We start from the raw sequence: 18,458 nt of genomic DNA, 5'->3' as shown, positions 1-18,458 counted from the left end.
AATCTAAACATTTAGTGAAAAAAACATTTAGTGGGGAACAAATAAGAGACAATAAGTGTAACACTAAATCTGGTAAAACGTTACACATTGCTCTTTGTATTGTTGTAAAATACATTCATGAAAAACAATAAAAAATATCAAAAAGATACATTATTTTAGATATAGCCTAGGCTACTATAAAATTTAGACATGTTTTAAATGCATAGCACAGCTATTTAATGAGGCAGCAACATATGATAGATAGGACAGAACAAGAAAGGCTATTAATAATCTTTCATTGCGTCACTGCATTATGATATGAAAGGCTCCAACACAGTGTGGCAAACAGCACTTATGCGCAGAATGATGCGCTTGAAACGTTCAAAGCACAAAGGAAAGACATATTGATGCGTAGTAGTGTATTATACAGTATCTATGCAATAGTTTATTGAGCCTTTTCTTTTAATAGTTTTAAATTTCAGTTACTGTGCGCGTGAAGAACAATTATAGTGCTCTGAGTGTGTTGTGATCTAACAGACACCCGGTAGAAAGTAACATGATTAAGTTACAGCAATAAAGTCCAGCAAGATAAAGTTGTTTTAAGTGAAACCATAGACCTTTATCTACAGATCAAGTATAATAATAGTAACATTGAATCATTTTGGAGAGGGTTTCATCGCGTTGACTGTCGTAACCGAACGCGACGCGCTGTTTGAATGCTGAATGAAGATTGATTGACAGCCGCAGCGGAGGGAAAAGTTTACGCAATCTTGAATTTAATGACTTAAATGTTCATTTCTATCTCACATTAAACTATATAATGGCTTCAGAACACTTATAATAGAGTGCAAGAAAACTTTATGGTGCTTTAGAATGTTTTTGTGCTTTTTGTGGGGCTTAACAATAACAGAATAGTACACGCACAATATCGGATTTGGATCGGCCTCGTCTGACCGATACCCGATCCGGCAAAAATGGCAGTATCGGAGCCGATACCGATACTAGGGATGCGCGGTATACCGGTACTGCAAAAATACCGGTATATATTATATTTCAAACGGTACAATATCATAATTTTGTTCAATTCGGTATTTGATGCGCTGCTATTTCGAAGTTCACCGCTAGTCGGCAGTGCGCTACCTGACGCGAAACCGGCAAACGGTGACAACAACAGAGGAACACGATGGATCAAACCGGATCAAACGAAGCTCATTCGAATTTCTACACGCCCGAAATTAATAAATAGAGAGAGCAGTATGAGTGAAATAAGGCATTGCTTTGCCTACAAAAATAATGAGAAAAATAAAGAAACAGATCTCAATGCACCACTCTGCAAACGGGGAGGCAATGAACACATCAAATCTGCCGAAGCACTTGTCAGTTGCTCATCTTGACTTGTTCAAAGAGTTCAGAGATCGACAGGTTAGTCCATCATTCAACTAATTTAATTTAGACTTTTTTTGAACACTGAACAGCGCACATACATAAGAGCTTATCAATTATATATGATACGGTAAACACGAAAGCTCAAATCTGCTTGCATGACACGCTAGAACCAATTAAGTTTAGGTCTCTCTCATCATTTTTGCACTTTCAAACAAACATGTATTCATTGAATTTGAATGAATAAAGAATACAAATTTGAATAATATTAATTTTAGTATTAGTGATAGTAAAATGAATGGCATATTAGTGCCGCTCTGGCACGCGAGAGAGAGAGAGAGAGAGAGAGAGAGAGAGAGAGGAATAGTAGAAATATGAATATTACTAATATTACAATTAAGCTACATTTGTCAACATTCATTAGGTAACCTGACCTAACAGTATTATAGCATGTATTAATCTATATCAATCAGTAATTAAATGACCTAGAAAATGAAATATACTAATGCATGTTTAGCATGTTAACATTACTTTATGCAATGCATTAATATGAACCCAAAAAGTAACCAAACCAAGATGAATAAATGCAATAAATGTTGATAATTCTCTGTTGATGCATGACAGCTAATGGTTTACATGTCATTTCATTATTCCATTATTATTATTATTATATGTTAATCTATTATAGATATTAACCTATTTTAAATGTATCATTTCAAGTTTTTTTTTTTTCAAAATCAAAATTTAACCTATGTTCCCTGACTGAATTATTATTATTTACATTTTGATACCTTTTCTTTGCATATTTGGTAGTGGAGAGTTTCAAGCAGTGTTTTTAAGTGTCACTTAAATTGAGACCGTTTTTTTTTTTAACCTGTGGTATCGATTTAGTATCGATACCGAGGTATTAGGTTCTAATATCGTACCGAAGCCAAAATTGTGGTATCGAGCCATCCCTAACTGATACTGAGTATCGGATCGGTGCATCCCTAGGCTGTGTCCAACATCACATACTTTCTCAGAGTATATACTTAATTTGAATAAGTAATTACTTCATGACTGTTGAAAAAATATATGTTATACTTAGTGCTGGGCAACGATTAAAAAATTTAATCGCGACTAATCGCATGATTTTCTTGCGATTAATCGCATTGTTACGCGCAAAATTGAATAATGAATTCTAAAGTAGTGTATTGCGCACTTTTGATTTAAATGTACTGCTACAAAAGTGCAATAACATGTGGTTTGCAAAAACTTTAAACAAATAAGCTGCTTTATACCAGCAGTATTCCCTTTACACAGTATCAATAAAATATTTCTTGTAAATCTCAACTTAAACATTAATGTAATCAAATCAAATATTTAAACAAAGCTATTTGCCACTGCCAGGGCTTTACCTTTTATCTAGCTTGTTAAAAGAGTCCAGTTTTCTTTTTTTCTGAACAGGTATCTTGTATCAGGGAGCAGCAGAAACAGTCTGTGTAGTCAAAGGGTCATGATCACTACTACAGATATAAGTCGACCAACGTTACTTCTCTGATAGCAGCTTAGGTTTGGTCATGGCATGCCATGGTTTCCCACGTAAGATTACATTAAAGCTGCTGTCCGTAGCTTTTTTTGGGTTAAAAATTATCCAAAATACATATTTGATATAATACATAACCAGCCAGTGTTCAAAACTATCTGCTTGCCTTAGCTCGATGCAAAACGGTAAGCTTGTAATAATGTTTTTAATTTTAGTGGTACTGGTGGATTTCCGCAGGAGATTCGAGCATGTCTTTGCGTCATTACATCACATCTGTACACATAAAGAAGGAGTCTCGGCTAGTATAAGCTATATTGCGTGTGAGGATGTTGGAGGTAGAGATGTATAGCCTTTTCTCACAGCACTTGATATAATTAAACTTATCAATTTGATGGCGGATCCAGAAAGGTTCAAACGACGATCATCATCAGTGACAACTAGAGACTCACCCGCTGTAACATGCAAAAGACTTCGTTCGGAGTTCGGAGTGGCTACAGAAAAAAAGAGACTGCAACCGGACCCATGCGAAAACAAGGATAATATCGGAAGGACATTACATGATGTATTCACGCAATGCTTGCTGACGTTGTTAACATTAACAATTTGAGAACATAGTATAGCTACTTTGCACGGTTTTGCGTGAAATGATAATTTATAAGCAATTGTTAGATTTAATCAGCGCGATTTACTGCAATGTCAGAACCAGAACAAAGGTGAATGTTTCTTACTAGTTCAGATGACATTTCCCGGTGAAAATTGTTATGTTGGTTATACTTCCAAAAAGAATAATCTGTGATTCTGAATGACAATATCCACATCGGCGCGGTGACTGACAGCTGCACTCTCCTCAAACATTGTGTTCATCCGCGCTGTGCCGTGTCGAGGGTGTTGAACTACAACCCACGTAAAGTTGATAATTCCGCGAATGACTGCAATTGCAGATTTCGAACAGAGATGGCGACAAAGAGGAAAAATGCCGGACTGCAGCTTTAAACAGAGGTAAAGCCCAATTTATACTTCTGCGTCGAACTCACGCCGTAGCTGTGTAGCGCGCGTACCCTGACGTGCATCTCTCCAAAAATGTAACGTCAATTCTACGCGTACCGCAAGCGCTGTGATTGCTAGAACTGCTCCCCAGGTTTCACACTCTCCCTCTGCATGTGTAATTGCGCGTCAACGCGGACAACGACGCAGATATATAAATGAAAACCAACGCGTAGTCTATAGCGTAGAGGCTCCGGCGTAGGTCTGACGCAGAAGTATAAATCAGCCTAGAGTGAGGTGAAGTGGTCGAGCACAGGTGCAGCGACAAGCGGGTGCGTTCCTGTGAAACTGTTGCGGTCATGCTCGCCTCACGCACGCGCCCGCGCGTTGCCGAAGTTGAATTGTCTAACTTTTTGTACACGACGCGCAGCACAAATCATTGGAAGAGAGACTGATCCTCGGCTCGCTGTTTGTGAGTTTCCAGAATCTAAATAGCTATCAGGATATCAGCAGGAGGGAATTCACATGGCAGAGAATCCCCGCTAAACTAAACGCAGGCCTATCAGGTAAAGTTATGTATAATTTTTATTTAAGTTAAAAAGGCTACAGCTGCGTTGCGCACAGAAGCCGTTGCCATGGTTACTATCCATAGAGCGCCTGTCATTCACTCGCGGAGCGCTGTCTCCCTTTCTGTTCACCTGAGAGAACCTGCCAAAGCCTCTCCACTGCTTGTTTGGGTGGGTTATTTGCTGGCTGACCAACATCCCACCCCTCCTGTGATCATGGTTTGACTGTAGGCCTATGTGTATTCAGAGGCAGTGAGCAACGGACTTTCAAAATAATAAAATAAAAAAACTGCGTTAACGCGCGATAAAAAAATTGTCGGCATTAATTAATAAATGCGTTAACGCGATAATAACGCGTTAACTTGCCCAGCACCAACCCTGCTCCTGGAGAGCTACTGTCCTGCAGATTTTAGTTCCAACCCCAATCAAACACACCTGGACCAGCTAATCAAGCTGTTCAGGGTTACTTGATAATTACATGCATGTGTGTTGGAACAGGGTTGGATCTGAAGTCTGCAGGACAGTAGCCCTCCAGGAGCAGGGTTGGTGATCCCTGCTATATAGTATGAATGTAATCCAGAGGTACCACGCCATGTTGTCATTGTTATGTGACCTACACCATCAGTTGCACTGCTTCACTACCATTCACAAATCCTCTAACATGGCCCGATGGGATAGTAAAGTGTCCATTGGATGTGCACATCACAATAGCCAGAAATATTTCATTATCCATGTACTTTTTGCCAACTGTTTAATGAATACGGACATATTACTCTTTTCACAAACTGTTTTTCCATCCACTACATGGGCGATTTCAGATGCAGCCCAAAAAGTCAGCCTAATTAAAGCAAATAAGTTTACCCAATGTGCACTTTCAAGTGTATTTGTATACTTATTTGAGTAAGGCATATTTGGCTTAGCAACATCTAACACATAACTGTATTCAAATAATTTGAGTCAAGTAGACAAATTAATTGTTGAACTTACTCATAGAAGGTAACCGTTCAGGACAGGGCAGGTTCTGAGCATATGTGAAGTTCTCAGGGAGGTATGTGGTTGGCTGAGCGATATACTCGCTAGAATTATTTCCATCAGGATAATCTGTTAAAACAAATTGAGACGGACACAAATTAAAGTTAATGTGAATTGCCGTTCCCATTTTATTTCCATAATGTGACTTATTCATGAGTGAAAATGTGTTCAACGGGGGGGGGGGGGGGGGGGGGGGGGGAATGTGCAGCGGCGGCACTTGGTTTTATCCATTGGGAATTGATTGGACAGTGAAAAGAATTGAGCCAGAGTGAATGAGTGTCTGAACAGCTCTTTGGCTGTTGGTTAAGATCATTCAACAGCCTATACGGTCTATGACACCAGAGAATTTGTGAATTTCATTCTGACTTCTGAGATTATACAAATACTTTTTTTTGCCGTGGAACAACAATGTTCACAGTGAGACCAGGGACATTCATTAAGTGGGGAAATAAGGCCAAATTGAACCAGAGGAACAGGAACTACTTAGCCAAAAGTGTACCACCCATGTCAATGTTCCGCTCCAGCTTGTGTGATGTAAATTTCATCGTTGTCACAGTTCTCTGATGTCCGTATAAACCATTTTTTTTATGCACACGGACAACAACAATACATGAGCAAGTCATTTGAGCACTCAAAAACAAAGGTCCAGGATGTAGTACGAACTCACTGAACACATCCATCTGCATTCACGGTCAATGGAGTATATTTTGAAAAACTTGCATACTCAACTGCATGGTTGGGCAAGTTACTTTTAAAAAGTAATTAGTTACAGTTACTAGTTACATCTTCCAAAAAGTAACTATATTAGTTACTCAGTTACAAATTTTAAAAGTAACTAGTTGCTTAAGAAAGTAACTATTGCATTTAGGGATGCACGATGATATCGGTACAACATCGGTATCGGCCAATAAAAGCTTAAAATGACCATCATCGGCATCGGCCGATATGAATATTTCTACCGATGAGTCTTGCCGATAGGGTGGTGTGTTTCCTATGCGCACGTGACGACCGTGAACGAAGCATGAGCGCCAGCAACTTAAACTTCCAACTAGGGGTGTGCCGTGCGTCTCACGGTTTTTGATCGTGGACGATTAAAATGTCTCCACGATCTGCTTTTGAAGAAAAATCATAGTATCGTGCATTCTATCAGTTCAATTCTGGCGCCTTCATCTCAACATACTGTACAACGCGGCGTACATTCACATCACATGTAAACGCAGAGGTAGAGTTACACTCACGGGACACCGCAATTCACAAAAGTTCATTGTTTGCATGTGCGTCAAAGTCTTGCTAGGTAAACATCATTCACGTGCTGATGCGCTGTTCTAACATCCGCTTTTCTGAGCGCGTACACCCGACGCTCACAGGAACTAAAAGCCTGTCACAGCGCCTGCATACTGGACTAATCTTTCGAGTCTTATTGCGCTGATACTGTCAAATACACACACGGTTTACATAAACAAAGTTGGTTATGTCTAAAGTGAAAGCAAACAGAGAAAATCTGCTTGTCAAATGCGTGTATATTAGACGCGTCGCGTTACTCGCGTGCAGTTCTTAAAGAGACAGTAATAATATTCTGCCGCTTGTCTTTAAAGAGATACTGCACCCAGAAATAAAAATTCTGTCTATCTAATGTTGTTTCAAACCTGGATTCATTTCTTTCTTGTGCTTAAATATACTATGGAAGTCACTGAAGTACAGCAACTGTTTGGTTAGCCACATTCTTCCAAATAACTTTTATAATTTCAACAGAAGAAAGAAACTTGAGAGAGTAAATGATGACAATTTAAATGTTTGGGAGAACTATCCCGTTAATGTTAATAAAACAACAAAACACAAAGAGGAAATCACTCACTGCTCTTGACTGAGAACATTAATAGAAGCTTTAATAAGCTTTTTTTGCACTTAAAAAAAAATACAAATATATCGGTATCGGTATCGGCATCGGGCAAAATTAGTTTGAAAATATCGGCATATCGAATATCGGCCAAAATCCTATATCGTGCATCCCTAATTGCATTACTTTCAAGTAAAATTAAATTTTAAATGCTCAAATGTGACCCCACCTCTACCCCTCTTTAACGGAACTTAAAATACATGTGCATGTTCAATTATTTATGATAAATCTGAATATTATAATGAAATGGACACTTAATACAATACATTATTAAGAGAAACATGAAACATTGTACACACATCAAAAAAAAAAAAAAAAGTTGCTGTGGGACAAAGTGAGACTAGCCTCCAATCAAATGCCATGTGTGTAGATATTATGTTTATATAGTGGATCAATGCAAATAACACAATAGATGTTTTGGAACTTTTGATATTTATTGCCCCTCAACAGGCCACAACTGGGCCAAATTAAATTAAGCTTGTTAAGCTCGTCGCCATACCTGTCTCTCGTTGACTGACTGGCTTGTGTTGTTCCTTGTGTGTCCTGTCCTGTCCGACTATGCGTTATGATGATGGGTCGTTTGCAATTCATGAGCGTTAGCCGTTAGTGATGATGGGTCGTTCGCGAATGAGCGTTAGTGATGATGGATCGACTCGTTCGCGATTCGCGAATGAGCCGACTCTAAGAGCCGGCTCTTTTAGGTGAACGTCGGGAGCTGGCTCGCATATCTGAAGAGCCGACTCTATTTTTTACAAATTTAGCCTATAGAAATTAAATAATTATGTAATAAAAATTGAAATATTATAGTCAAAGTCATTTAAAGAGCCGTTTGTGAGCCAAAAGAGCCGGCTCTTTTCAGTGAGCTGAGTCAAAAGAGCCGAATGCCCATCGCTAGCCTACTATGCGTGCTTTCGAACACCCGCCCACCTCTATCTCTGATTGGCTTACAATGACATTTTACTCTACCTCAGTCTTCAGCATTTATGCGCTTGTCTCGTGCTCTGCCCACTAACCAAGGAAGAACAGTAAAAAAAGTATTTGCCTCTCGCTCAGAGATCTAGTTGGTCTGATGAAAAAAAAAACAGCTTCATCAGTTATAGTAACACGCCGCATTTTTTGGCAGTAACGGTAAGGCCATCCTTAAAAATATTCTTGTTTGCCGTAACCCGACCGTCCCTGTCAAATTAGGACCGACCCAATTATTTTTTTTTTTTCCCTTTTAGTCCGACCGACTTGACGGTTGTAAACTTGTATTAAGACCGACCGATTTTTTTTTTTACTCTTCAAACAACTAATACAAATGCAATAAAATAATATACATTTATTATAGTAAGTATTGTGAATATAAATTGCGTAGGCTACGTTCTTTCTTTTAAATAAAAACCCGTGGCGTCATCTATTATGATTATGTTTACACCATTGGTTTACGCATGTCACACTATGGCCTGTGCGTTCGCTTCGTTTCATTCACTGTCAATGGTTCGCGCTCGGTGATGATGGCTGCGGCGCGGCTGCTTGTGAAATACGTCTGTGTGAGCCTACATTTAGTCGCTCATTATTCGAAATTCTTAATGGTCAAATAGGGAATCGATGGTAACGGCCTTTTCTCGGAGCCCGTCCAGCTCGTCATGACATGCCCACCGCGAACGCGCGTCACACAGCAACTGCAGGCTCTGACAAACAAACACACATAAGTGTGGGAAGCCAAACACACCGAAAGGGGGACGAAACGGTGTGTTACAGAGTTCGCGCTGCGCTGACTTGTAATCTGCGTGGCTCAATGGACCGAGAAGCGCGAGCGCGACAGACTCGACAGCGCAGGAGAAGTGTTTGCTTGCGCCAGCCAATGGTCAGCGCGGCGCAAACTAATCTCACCAGCGCCGCGCTGACCAATAAAACAGCACATCCCATACCGAAATGTACTAAATTGCACAAAAGAAAATCGACCATTCCATAATATGTCAGGACTACTTAATCGGCCTATAGTTTCCTACAATGCGCCTAGCTATTTGACCACACTGATTTCCGTTAATAATAGCAGATGTTTATGGGTCAAATCTCTCACTCTCTTCCTGCAACTTTTTGTTACCCTCCTTTCCTGCCCCTAGACCAGAAAGGGGGCTTGTAACAGTATGGGTCAAATGTAAACGAATGGTGCCAAACGCGCTGTTTTATTGGTCGGCGCGGCGCTGGTGAGATAAGTCATTTTAATTTATTTGTTTCCCTCTGAAAATCCACTTTCATTGAAATCTAGTGGCTCCTTTTTTTTTTTTTTTGATTCTGCCTTTTTTTTTTTTAAATGAATGCAGCTGGAATTAATGGTTTTTACAAAGATTTCAAATTGTTTGTGGTCTATAACCTGTATCAGAATGAGGTTCACAATGGTGCGCCCGAAGGCATGGGGGTTGAAGACCCAGTCAGTGACGTCACGATATGCAAATTTGTTTAAATTCATACCGACCTAATCACCATGACCAAAATTAGCCTTTTTTTTTTACATTGAATCTTGAAAAAAAAATATATAGACCTACCTACCGACCCTTTTTTTTTTTTTTTTTGCTGTTACTGCAAACCAAAATATTTTTAAGGATGGCCTAACGGCGTTATTAAGATGAGAAGAGTAATCAATTAGATTACTCGTTACTGGAAAAACTAATTCCGTTAGTAACACTGCTCAACTGTGCGCTACACAAAGCATATACCTGGGCCCTTGCAATAGGGTTCAGTTCAAAGATCAGCCTTGGTCAATGTTATTATGAAGAGATGTTGTCGTTGACTCTTACCTGTGCCGTTGAGTGTACTGTTCTTATTGGTGTATAGCCTGATCATGTGACCAATGGTCCGCACATTGTCTCGTAACATGATACCCTGAGCCTGTACCATGAAGAAATATGTGTTGACTGAAACAGAGAAAGAGAGAGGGCGTTTAAGGAATTTCCCAAATGATGTAAAGAGGAAACAGTGCAATGACCAAGTACCGCAGAGCTGCTGAATTACAAAAATGTGCAAATGTCCACATTGTAAAACATTTGTACCTGGACAGCAAAACTGAAAGCTTTTTTCCCCCTCTTCCTGAGAAGCTCTTAAGAGCAGCATTATTAGAAAATGGCAAATGCTGAAACTATAAGCAGCTATCATTGTAAGCATCAATGGCTGTCTGTGGTTTAGCCTCAGCTCTTGTCGGTGTAATGTAGTTTTGTTTTAGGTTAACTGCTACAATAAGATTATGTCAGCATTCCTGAGTCCAACATTTCCGAGTCCAGATATGAGAAGAAATGAACCGAGATACGCAGAATGTCAACCATTACGCATCAACTGTAGGTCTGAAGGGAAGTCTGAACTGAGATTCACATCCTGCTATGGGACAAACTGTGTAAGCAGATGACAAGTATAAACTCTTGACATATAGACTAATATCTAAATGACTGAATAATCTTTTGGTTATTGCATATACAGGACAAGCTCGCTTGCATATATACACATAAATATAAATATGTATCTATATTTAACCCTTTAAAAGTTCAGGGGTCAGTAACAGGGATGGAAATTAGCACCCGCCACCAGCCAAATGTGGGTGATTTTGTGTTGTGGCGGGTAAACTCGCTTCACCTACCGGCCACCGTGGCGGGTAAATAAAAATAGCATACTGTTTCACCCGGACGGCGGACACTTTTAGAGGAGGCACACCTTCAAACAAAATGTGGCGTTACATCGCAGGCGTAGAGGTCTGCAGAGAAAACATCATGGTGCGTTCACACCAGACGAGAATAGAGCGTCTGGCGCGAGTGATTTCATTGTTAAGTCAATGCAAAGACACGTTACGCGCGTAAAAAATTCCTGCGGCGCGAATGAGGTTTAGAGCGCGCCGTGGTAGATGCGAATACGCCTCATTCGCGCGGCAAGTTCGAGCTGACGCGTTCCGCGCGCATGATTTTATTGAGTGCTTTTGTGCATTCACGCGTTTGACGCGAATTCGCGTCTGCCGCCCGAGTTGAAAAATCTGAACTTTAGCGTCAATTCGCGCCGCGTTAACCAATCAGGAGCCTAGCTGCTGTCACGTGGTGAAGTATCTGGATGCTTCAATAAATTATTTTGTACTAAATGCCTGATGTGGTTCTGATGCACAACAAAGCAAATATTTTATCACATAAAACTTGATTTCAATATATGAGACATATTAATTTTGTATTGAATGCTATTTATTCCATTTCATATCTAGATTATATTAAATATTATTCTAATGTAAAGGCAACCAACATACTATAGCTCATAAATCCGTGTCTGGAGAGTGTTGTGTGAGAGAAAAAAAAAATCACAGGACAGGTTAATTACTTTTGGAGGCTGGCTCAATTTATCATCAAAACAAAAATAAATGACAGATTAGGTGGATGAGGCCGAGGGTGAGAGAAAGAGAAAATGTCAGTATTTCATTGAGACTTGAGATTAAATGAACTGCTTAAGTATTCTTGTAGTATTAATTTTCACATGCAGTTACACATTGTCGGTTAAAAACAAGAAAGTGGCTGGTAAAAACATTGAGTGGCTGGTAGATTTTGAAATCCACCAGCCACAGTGGCCGGTGGACAAAAAAGTAAATTTCCATCCCTGGTCAGTAAGATATGTATTTAAAAGAAAATAAATTATTCCTTTTATTAGGAAAGTATGCATTAAATTGATTAAAAGTGAAAGTAAAGACACTTATGTTTCAAGATTTCCATTTTAAATAAATGCTGTTCTTTCAGTTGTTACTTACTATTTTTGTGAAATCATACAGAAAACTGATACTGGTTCAGATTTCTTTTTTCTTTTTTTTCAGGTTCCTTTGATGAATAGAAAGTGATTCATCAAAGAATCCTGAAAAAAATCAGAACCAGTATCAGTTTTCTGTATGTATCAGATTTCACAAAAATAGTAAGCAACAACTGTTTTCAACACTGATAGTAATAATAAATGCTCCTTGAGCATCAAATCAGCATGATTTCTGAAGGAACTTGTGACTGAAGGCTGGAGAAATATTCAGCTTTCCCATTAGAGAATTAAATTACATTTTAAAATATAAAAACAGAAAACAGTTATTGGGTCAAATCGATCAAATTTCTTTTGTTAATCCTTTTTTAAGAAGAAAGACAAATATAAATAGTGATGAAAAAGCCAATATTTTACATTTTAAACACCATGGATGTATGTTTACTGGGTAATTCACTATTTTTTTTAGAGGGGGGACAAAAAGTACCATTTTTACCTGAGAGTTGGAGCCAAATTACAGGGGGGTAAAAAATGACATCATTATTTTATTTTTACACAGAGATTATAATAGCCAATGGGGACAGTTCAAAACTGGAAAAAAGCACTTGTGTTTTTTGCCCAAAGTTGATTCTGGTTTAACACTGGTGGGGAAAGTAAAAAAAAAAAATCTTGCCAACCCCAAACAATAAACTATGATGCATTTAAAATGCACAAAGCTACACAACTTTGACAAGTGTACTAAAGAGGGCCAAAGACAGGCATTAACAACAACAATACACTGTACATTTTAGATAATACATCAGTTGACATTTGGATAGTTTGAGATTATCAGTATTGGCCGATAACTGCTGTACTGATTAACAAAAATCATGCAAGTGAAAATGTCCTGTTCTCTCTTTAGTTCATTTTGCTGAAATAGTGTAAAATAAAATAAAAATCATTTCATTAATATTATTCATTCATGTATATAAAAACTGTATTTCATATTTACATGAAATTATATATTTAATTAATGTTGAAAGTGGCCAATGACACCCAAAGCCATTTTTTCTTGTTTAGCATTTAGCCTTACTTCTATACGATTTATTTATGGACTTCACTCGCAAGGGAATCCTCACCTTGTAAACGAAAAGGCTCTATATGGGTGTAGTCCAAAGAAAAAGTATTTTATATGTAAATTATAACTGTGGGTTGTTCACATAAATACATGTAAAGTAGACATCAGATTTGCATAATAATGCAAAACCTAAATTATCCATTATATTCCAAATAAAAAAATGTATTGTAGTATAATCATGAAATGAAACCAACTGCTTTATTTGGCAGTCAGATTTGCTTTGCTGTATGGAAACAGCAAGTAGATTCCCAACGCTGATACAAATCTTCAAGCCAGAATATAAACAGCAGCCATTAATGGTACAAAACAATTAACTCCAAGCCAAGGGACAAAAAAAAACACATTGGTTCTTCCTAACCACCCAGAGCTCTTCATATATTAGACACAGTCCAGTGAACACTGGTCAAACAACAGTGAGGAAAACATTACCTTTCTTGGGCACTGATTATACAAACACAGCAAGAGCTATTAAACAGGATTTGGTTGTGTGTTGCTGGTGTAGTGCATGTGTTGGAGGGTTGCCTAGAGTAAGATTTTAGTACAGAGAGACACTGACAAAAGAACTGCAGACTGATGTGTCAAGTCCACAAATCAACACATAACTGTTATTCAAGGCTGTGAAATCCCTGCTTTCTTTGATATTCTAACAGGACAACAACATTCAGGCTGATGTTAAAGATTACAGCTGGTTAACAGCAACAAAAAATGTGTGAAGATATTCAGTTAAGCAAGTCGAGACAAACTGCAAACGATTTAAGACACACGTGTGCGAGCATCCCAATAGAGCTACAGTGTAAAGAGAGCACATTATTATGAGTGTTTCTTAAAGGGATAGTTCGGCCAAAAATGATATTTAAACCATGCATTACTCACCCTCAAGCCGTTCGAGATGCATATGTAAATCTTGTTTCAGACGAACACATTTTCAGTTATTTTAGAAAATGTCTTAGACCCTTCAGTGGATATAATGTGAAGCAATGGGGTCCACCTCCTTCAAGTCCCAAAATGTGCATATATCCTTCACAGAAGTAATCCATCCGGCTCCAGGGGGATAAACGAAGGCCTTATGAGGGTAATCCGTGCGGTTTTGTCGTAAAAATATACATATTTAAACCTTTATAAATGAAAATATCTGACTTCCGGCAACGATCGACGGGCGTTCACGGGTGATGTTTTGCTCTGCTCTCTGGCTGCGCGGGCGCGTTCGTTCTACGTCACGACGCTACGTCCTACCTCGTACGCCGACTTCCACCCGTGGACGCGCGTCGATCGTTGCCGGAAGTCAGATATTTTCATTTATAAAGGTTTAAATATGTATATTTTTACGACAAAACCGCACGGATTACCCTCAGAAGGCCTTCGTTTATCCCCCTGGAGCCGGATCGATCCCTTTAACACGCGTTGTAGTAATGACAAATCAAAGGTTTTGCTTTAAAGTAGCCTACGCTTTATCTTTCGTCATGCTTTCAAGTAGTCTAAACTGACTTACATGCTAAAGCACATGTAAAGTACTTGATTCTAATTTTAACTGTAGTGTGCTACTTGATGTTATAGTTAACATTGTAAATGTAGCTACTAAATTGCTATTTTACCACTGATAATTACGACTTTATAAATACACAACAAGTTTAAATGGAAATGACATTAAAGATTATCAAATACTTGTCAGTATATTTGGCACTTAAACCATTTCAAAGACAATTACATAGTTTCATTACAAGACGTACTCAAGTCCTACTTGGGTCAGCTGTTCACTTCACCCTAAAGCCATCCTAGATATGACATTCTTCTTTCAGCCAAACACAATCATAGTTTTATTAAAGCTCCAGTCGGCAAGTCTGGCAGATTGAGTGGATTTTTGAACATTTTGAATGTTTACAACTCTCATGCCCCTCCCCCACTATCAACGGATACCCTCCCACCCAGTTCATGCTCCTCAGTGCGTGTGCACCAGATTTTCAGTGAACGCCAGGGCTCTCAAGTGTCACTCATTTCGGTCTTTTGTCACGCTCTCCCGCCACACATTGTATTTCTCACGCTGAAAAACTATTTGTAATATATTTAATATGCCGCAGCGCCCAAAACTCTGGCCGCGCCGCTCTCACTGTGGAACCGGCATGAATCAAGCGAGTTTCCTCTGGTGTTGTTCGTCGAGCTACACAATAGCCAATCAGAAAATAGCACTATTGTATCTGGGTAAGATTTAACGCAACAACCAATGACAAAAATGTATCCAACCCCCCGTCGGCTGGGTGTCACTCTTACCTGTCTTCAAAACTTGAGAGCCCTGGAACGCGCCCGTCTCATCAGCATCCATCAACACCATGGAGTATTTGGAGGTATGCTGTCCTGGCTAATGTACCGATAGATTGCAATTGCTAACGTCATTTATACTCTAAATGAGCGTACTTGATTTTCCGCCATCACTCTTCGTTACTGCGCGAACTTCCGCGAACTTCAGGCGTGTGCATGTGATTGTAACGTGCGCGAGGGGTGGCGTGTGCCCGATCTGTGATTGACAGTCAGATCTCACACCCCCCTGCGCTGATTGGACATGATGAACCGGGAGCTGTGGATTTTTGCAAAACAAATAACACGCTCCAGGTGGAGTTAGAAGCTCGGGGTTTTTTCTAAAACCACTTTATTTATGTTGTTCTGTCAGATTGTAGTGTCGATTTCACTGAATATGATCAAAAAAATGTTGCCGACGGCAGCTTTAAAAAATATCCTGGCTCTTCCAAAGGTTATAATGGGAGTGAATGGTACATTAGATTTTTAGCCCCCAAAAAACCACATCCATCCATCCATCATAAAAGTAATCCATACGACTCCAGGGTGTTAATAAAGGGCTTCTGAAGTGAAGTGATGTATTTTTTAAGAAAAAAATTCAGATTTATAACTTTATACTATCTTGCCGAGCGATTGTTGCACTTTAGATCGGTCGTAGGGCCTCATCTGGTTGTCTGTTGACGGCAACATTGCTCAAAAAGTTGCCCTGTGCATCATCACCTTTAGAAGAAAGTCATATGCTAAACCTACTAGGATGGCTTGATGATTGGATAATTTTATGTTCAACTAATTGCATTTCACAACATTTAAAATATAAAAATAGAAGTCATTTAATTGTAAATATCATACTAGCTAAACCAACCAACCTGGAATCTACTTCCATGTTAGAACTAGGACACCATTGATAGTTTTAAAATGCATTAGGTATAATAATAATTATTAGTATTATTAAAAAACTGGTGGATAAGCCTCAATGACAAATTAACCTTCCGTAGTCATGTGGTTTATGATATGAGCAGGTCCAACAAGAGCAATTGAGCTTTACATAAACACGTTAACAGCTCATTAATCAATATATCTCAAGGAGGAACATAAACTGAAAGTCAAATCTGAATTTACTGTGCTCGCATATCTAACACTGTCTGCGTTTCAAAATCTATGAGTCGCCTAACTGGATGGCATTTCTGAGCATCACAGCAATAGCAATTCAATGCCAGTTTAGTTAGATAGCTCACTGGGGTTTTTAAACACAGCCTGTCTGTCACTAGTGCTTGTTTGGGAGGTGATGATCAGTATCTGGAGTCAGTGATGTATGAAACACGATTAACACGTTTAATCACATCACTCGTGATGCTGGGAGTTATCAGACGGACTCACCTATTCCAGGAGCCGCATAAATGAAGTAGAGGCAGGTCGTGGACATGGAGAAGAAAAAGATGAAGGCCATTAAGGAGCGGTTGGACAACCGCATCAGCCGCCTCCACTTCCACATTTTATCCCGGCTACTAGCTATCCGTCACTCCCATAAAAACACAGAAAGGAGAAAAGAGATGCTGTTTGGTGGGGTGAAACGGTCATCCGTGGGAAATGGGGAGCTAAATCAGGGTGCTGGTAAAGTCCGCATCGTTCATTCAGTTGGATGCAAGGCCGCAGTGCTCGATCGCTCTCCCAACAAAGTCAAGAAAATTCCGGATCAAAAAAATAAATAAATAATAAAACGTGCTACATCAAACGGCGTCCGGGCTCGGCGTGCGGTCAACGCGATTCATTTTGTTCGGTGCTGCTGCTGCTGCTGCTGCTGCTGCTGGTGGTTTAGTGTTGCGGTATGTTTCTAGTGAGCGCAGACACGCCTCGTCGCGTTGATGATGATGATGATGATGTTTGGAGATGATGAAGGGAGTGAAAGTGATGGTGATGAGGGACCTGCCCTTCCTCCCACTTCTCCCTCTCTGTAAAATCCCCCCACACTCCAGCGATCAGTCCTCCGACACGGCGGCGTGAAAAGGAGATCGACCCGCAGAGCAAACCGCGATGAGCGGGATGGGAGAGCAGGGGATGGGAGTGGGAGAGCCGACAGAAACGTGACGAGGCTCGAACGGGATTCCTTCGATTTCGGTTCTGCTGTCGGTGCAGGTGCAGACACCGTTTCCGGTAGGCGTGACCTACAAAATGGCTGCCAGTGAGAAGCTCACGCATGAGGAATGTTTTCAAAATAAAAGTCTTCACGGGCCGGTTGCACAAACCATCCGACCTTCAGATAAAAAGGCTGATAAAAAATCAAAATACATGAAACATTTGAAAGATTTGAAGATGAATGGACAATTTCAGCAAAAGTACCTATCTTATACCACTGACAGAGGTGCTGAAATATTTTCAATCTTGGCAGATTTTAAGCTTTATTTTGATAAAAAATATTTGTGAGCTTCTATTTGGTATTACACATCTACTTGTAGCTACGACGTCCCACAACCAAAAAAACACATTAAAAAAAGCATTTAAGTATTCAAATCTTAGATGTTTACTGAGATCATTGAATCCCAAGATATCAAAAATATCAGTAAGCTTAATATATTTTTAAAAAATCATAATTTATTGGGTGCTTCCAATAGGGGGGTGGCTGTCCCAAACCCCTAAATTTCAACTTGTGGAAATGAAATGTAAATAATTTTTCCAATTTCTTCCGTTGTTTAAAAAAAAAAGTTAGATATATTATTTTCTTTGTAAATCATCAAACTTTATGTAAAAAAATGTGTCCCACATTTTCATCAAAACAGTGTGTTTTATTTAGTCCATTGGCTGAGACTGATTTTCACCACACCCTACATTTTTGATCAGGAAATATTCCTGTCTCTCTCTCTCATAGCCTCTCTTTCATAGATAGATAGATAGATAGATAGATAGATAGATAGATAGATAGATAGATAGATAGATAGATAGATA

At 39.3% G+C, this 18,458-nt stretch overlaps 1 protein-coding gene across 1 annotated transcript in view; it reads right to left on the bottom strand.

The window, feature by feature from the left end:
- Positions 1–17,574, bottom strand: part of b4galt6 (UDP-Gal:betaGlcNAc beta 1,4- galactosyltransferase, polypeptide 6) — a 32,369-nt gene extending 14,795 nt beyond the window's left edge. Inside the window, exons 1-3 of the mRNA XM_056266421.1 lie at positions 16,896–17,574; positions 10,150–10,266; positions 5,425–5,538 (exon numbers count right to left, since the gene is read on the bottom strand). Coding sequence (XP_056122396.1) covers positions 5,425–5,538; positions 10,150–10,266; positions 16,896–17,010 — 346 coding nt within the window. The 5' untranslated portion in view covers positions 17,011–17,574. The remainder of the gene's footprint in view (positions 1–5,424; positions 5,539–10,149; positions 10,267–16,895) is intronic.
- Between the last annotated feature and the right edge of the window lie 884 nt (positions 17,575–18,458).

Source organism: Rhinichthys klamathensis, unplaced genomic scaffold, assembly GCF_029890125.1.
Source record: "Rhinichthys klamathensis goyatoka isolate OS25496 unplaced genomic scaffold, OSU_Roscu_1.1 h1tg000248l_1, whole genome shotgun sequence".
Classification (NCBI taxonomy): domain Eukaryota; kingdom Metazoa; phylum Chordata; class Actinopteri; order Cypriniformes; family Leuciscidae; genus Rhinichthys; species Rhinichthys klamathensis.
The sequence above is the reverse complement of the archived record's forward strand: the minus strand, read 5'-3'. Positions and strand labels throughout refer to the sequence as shown.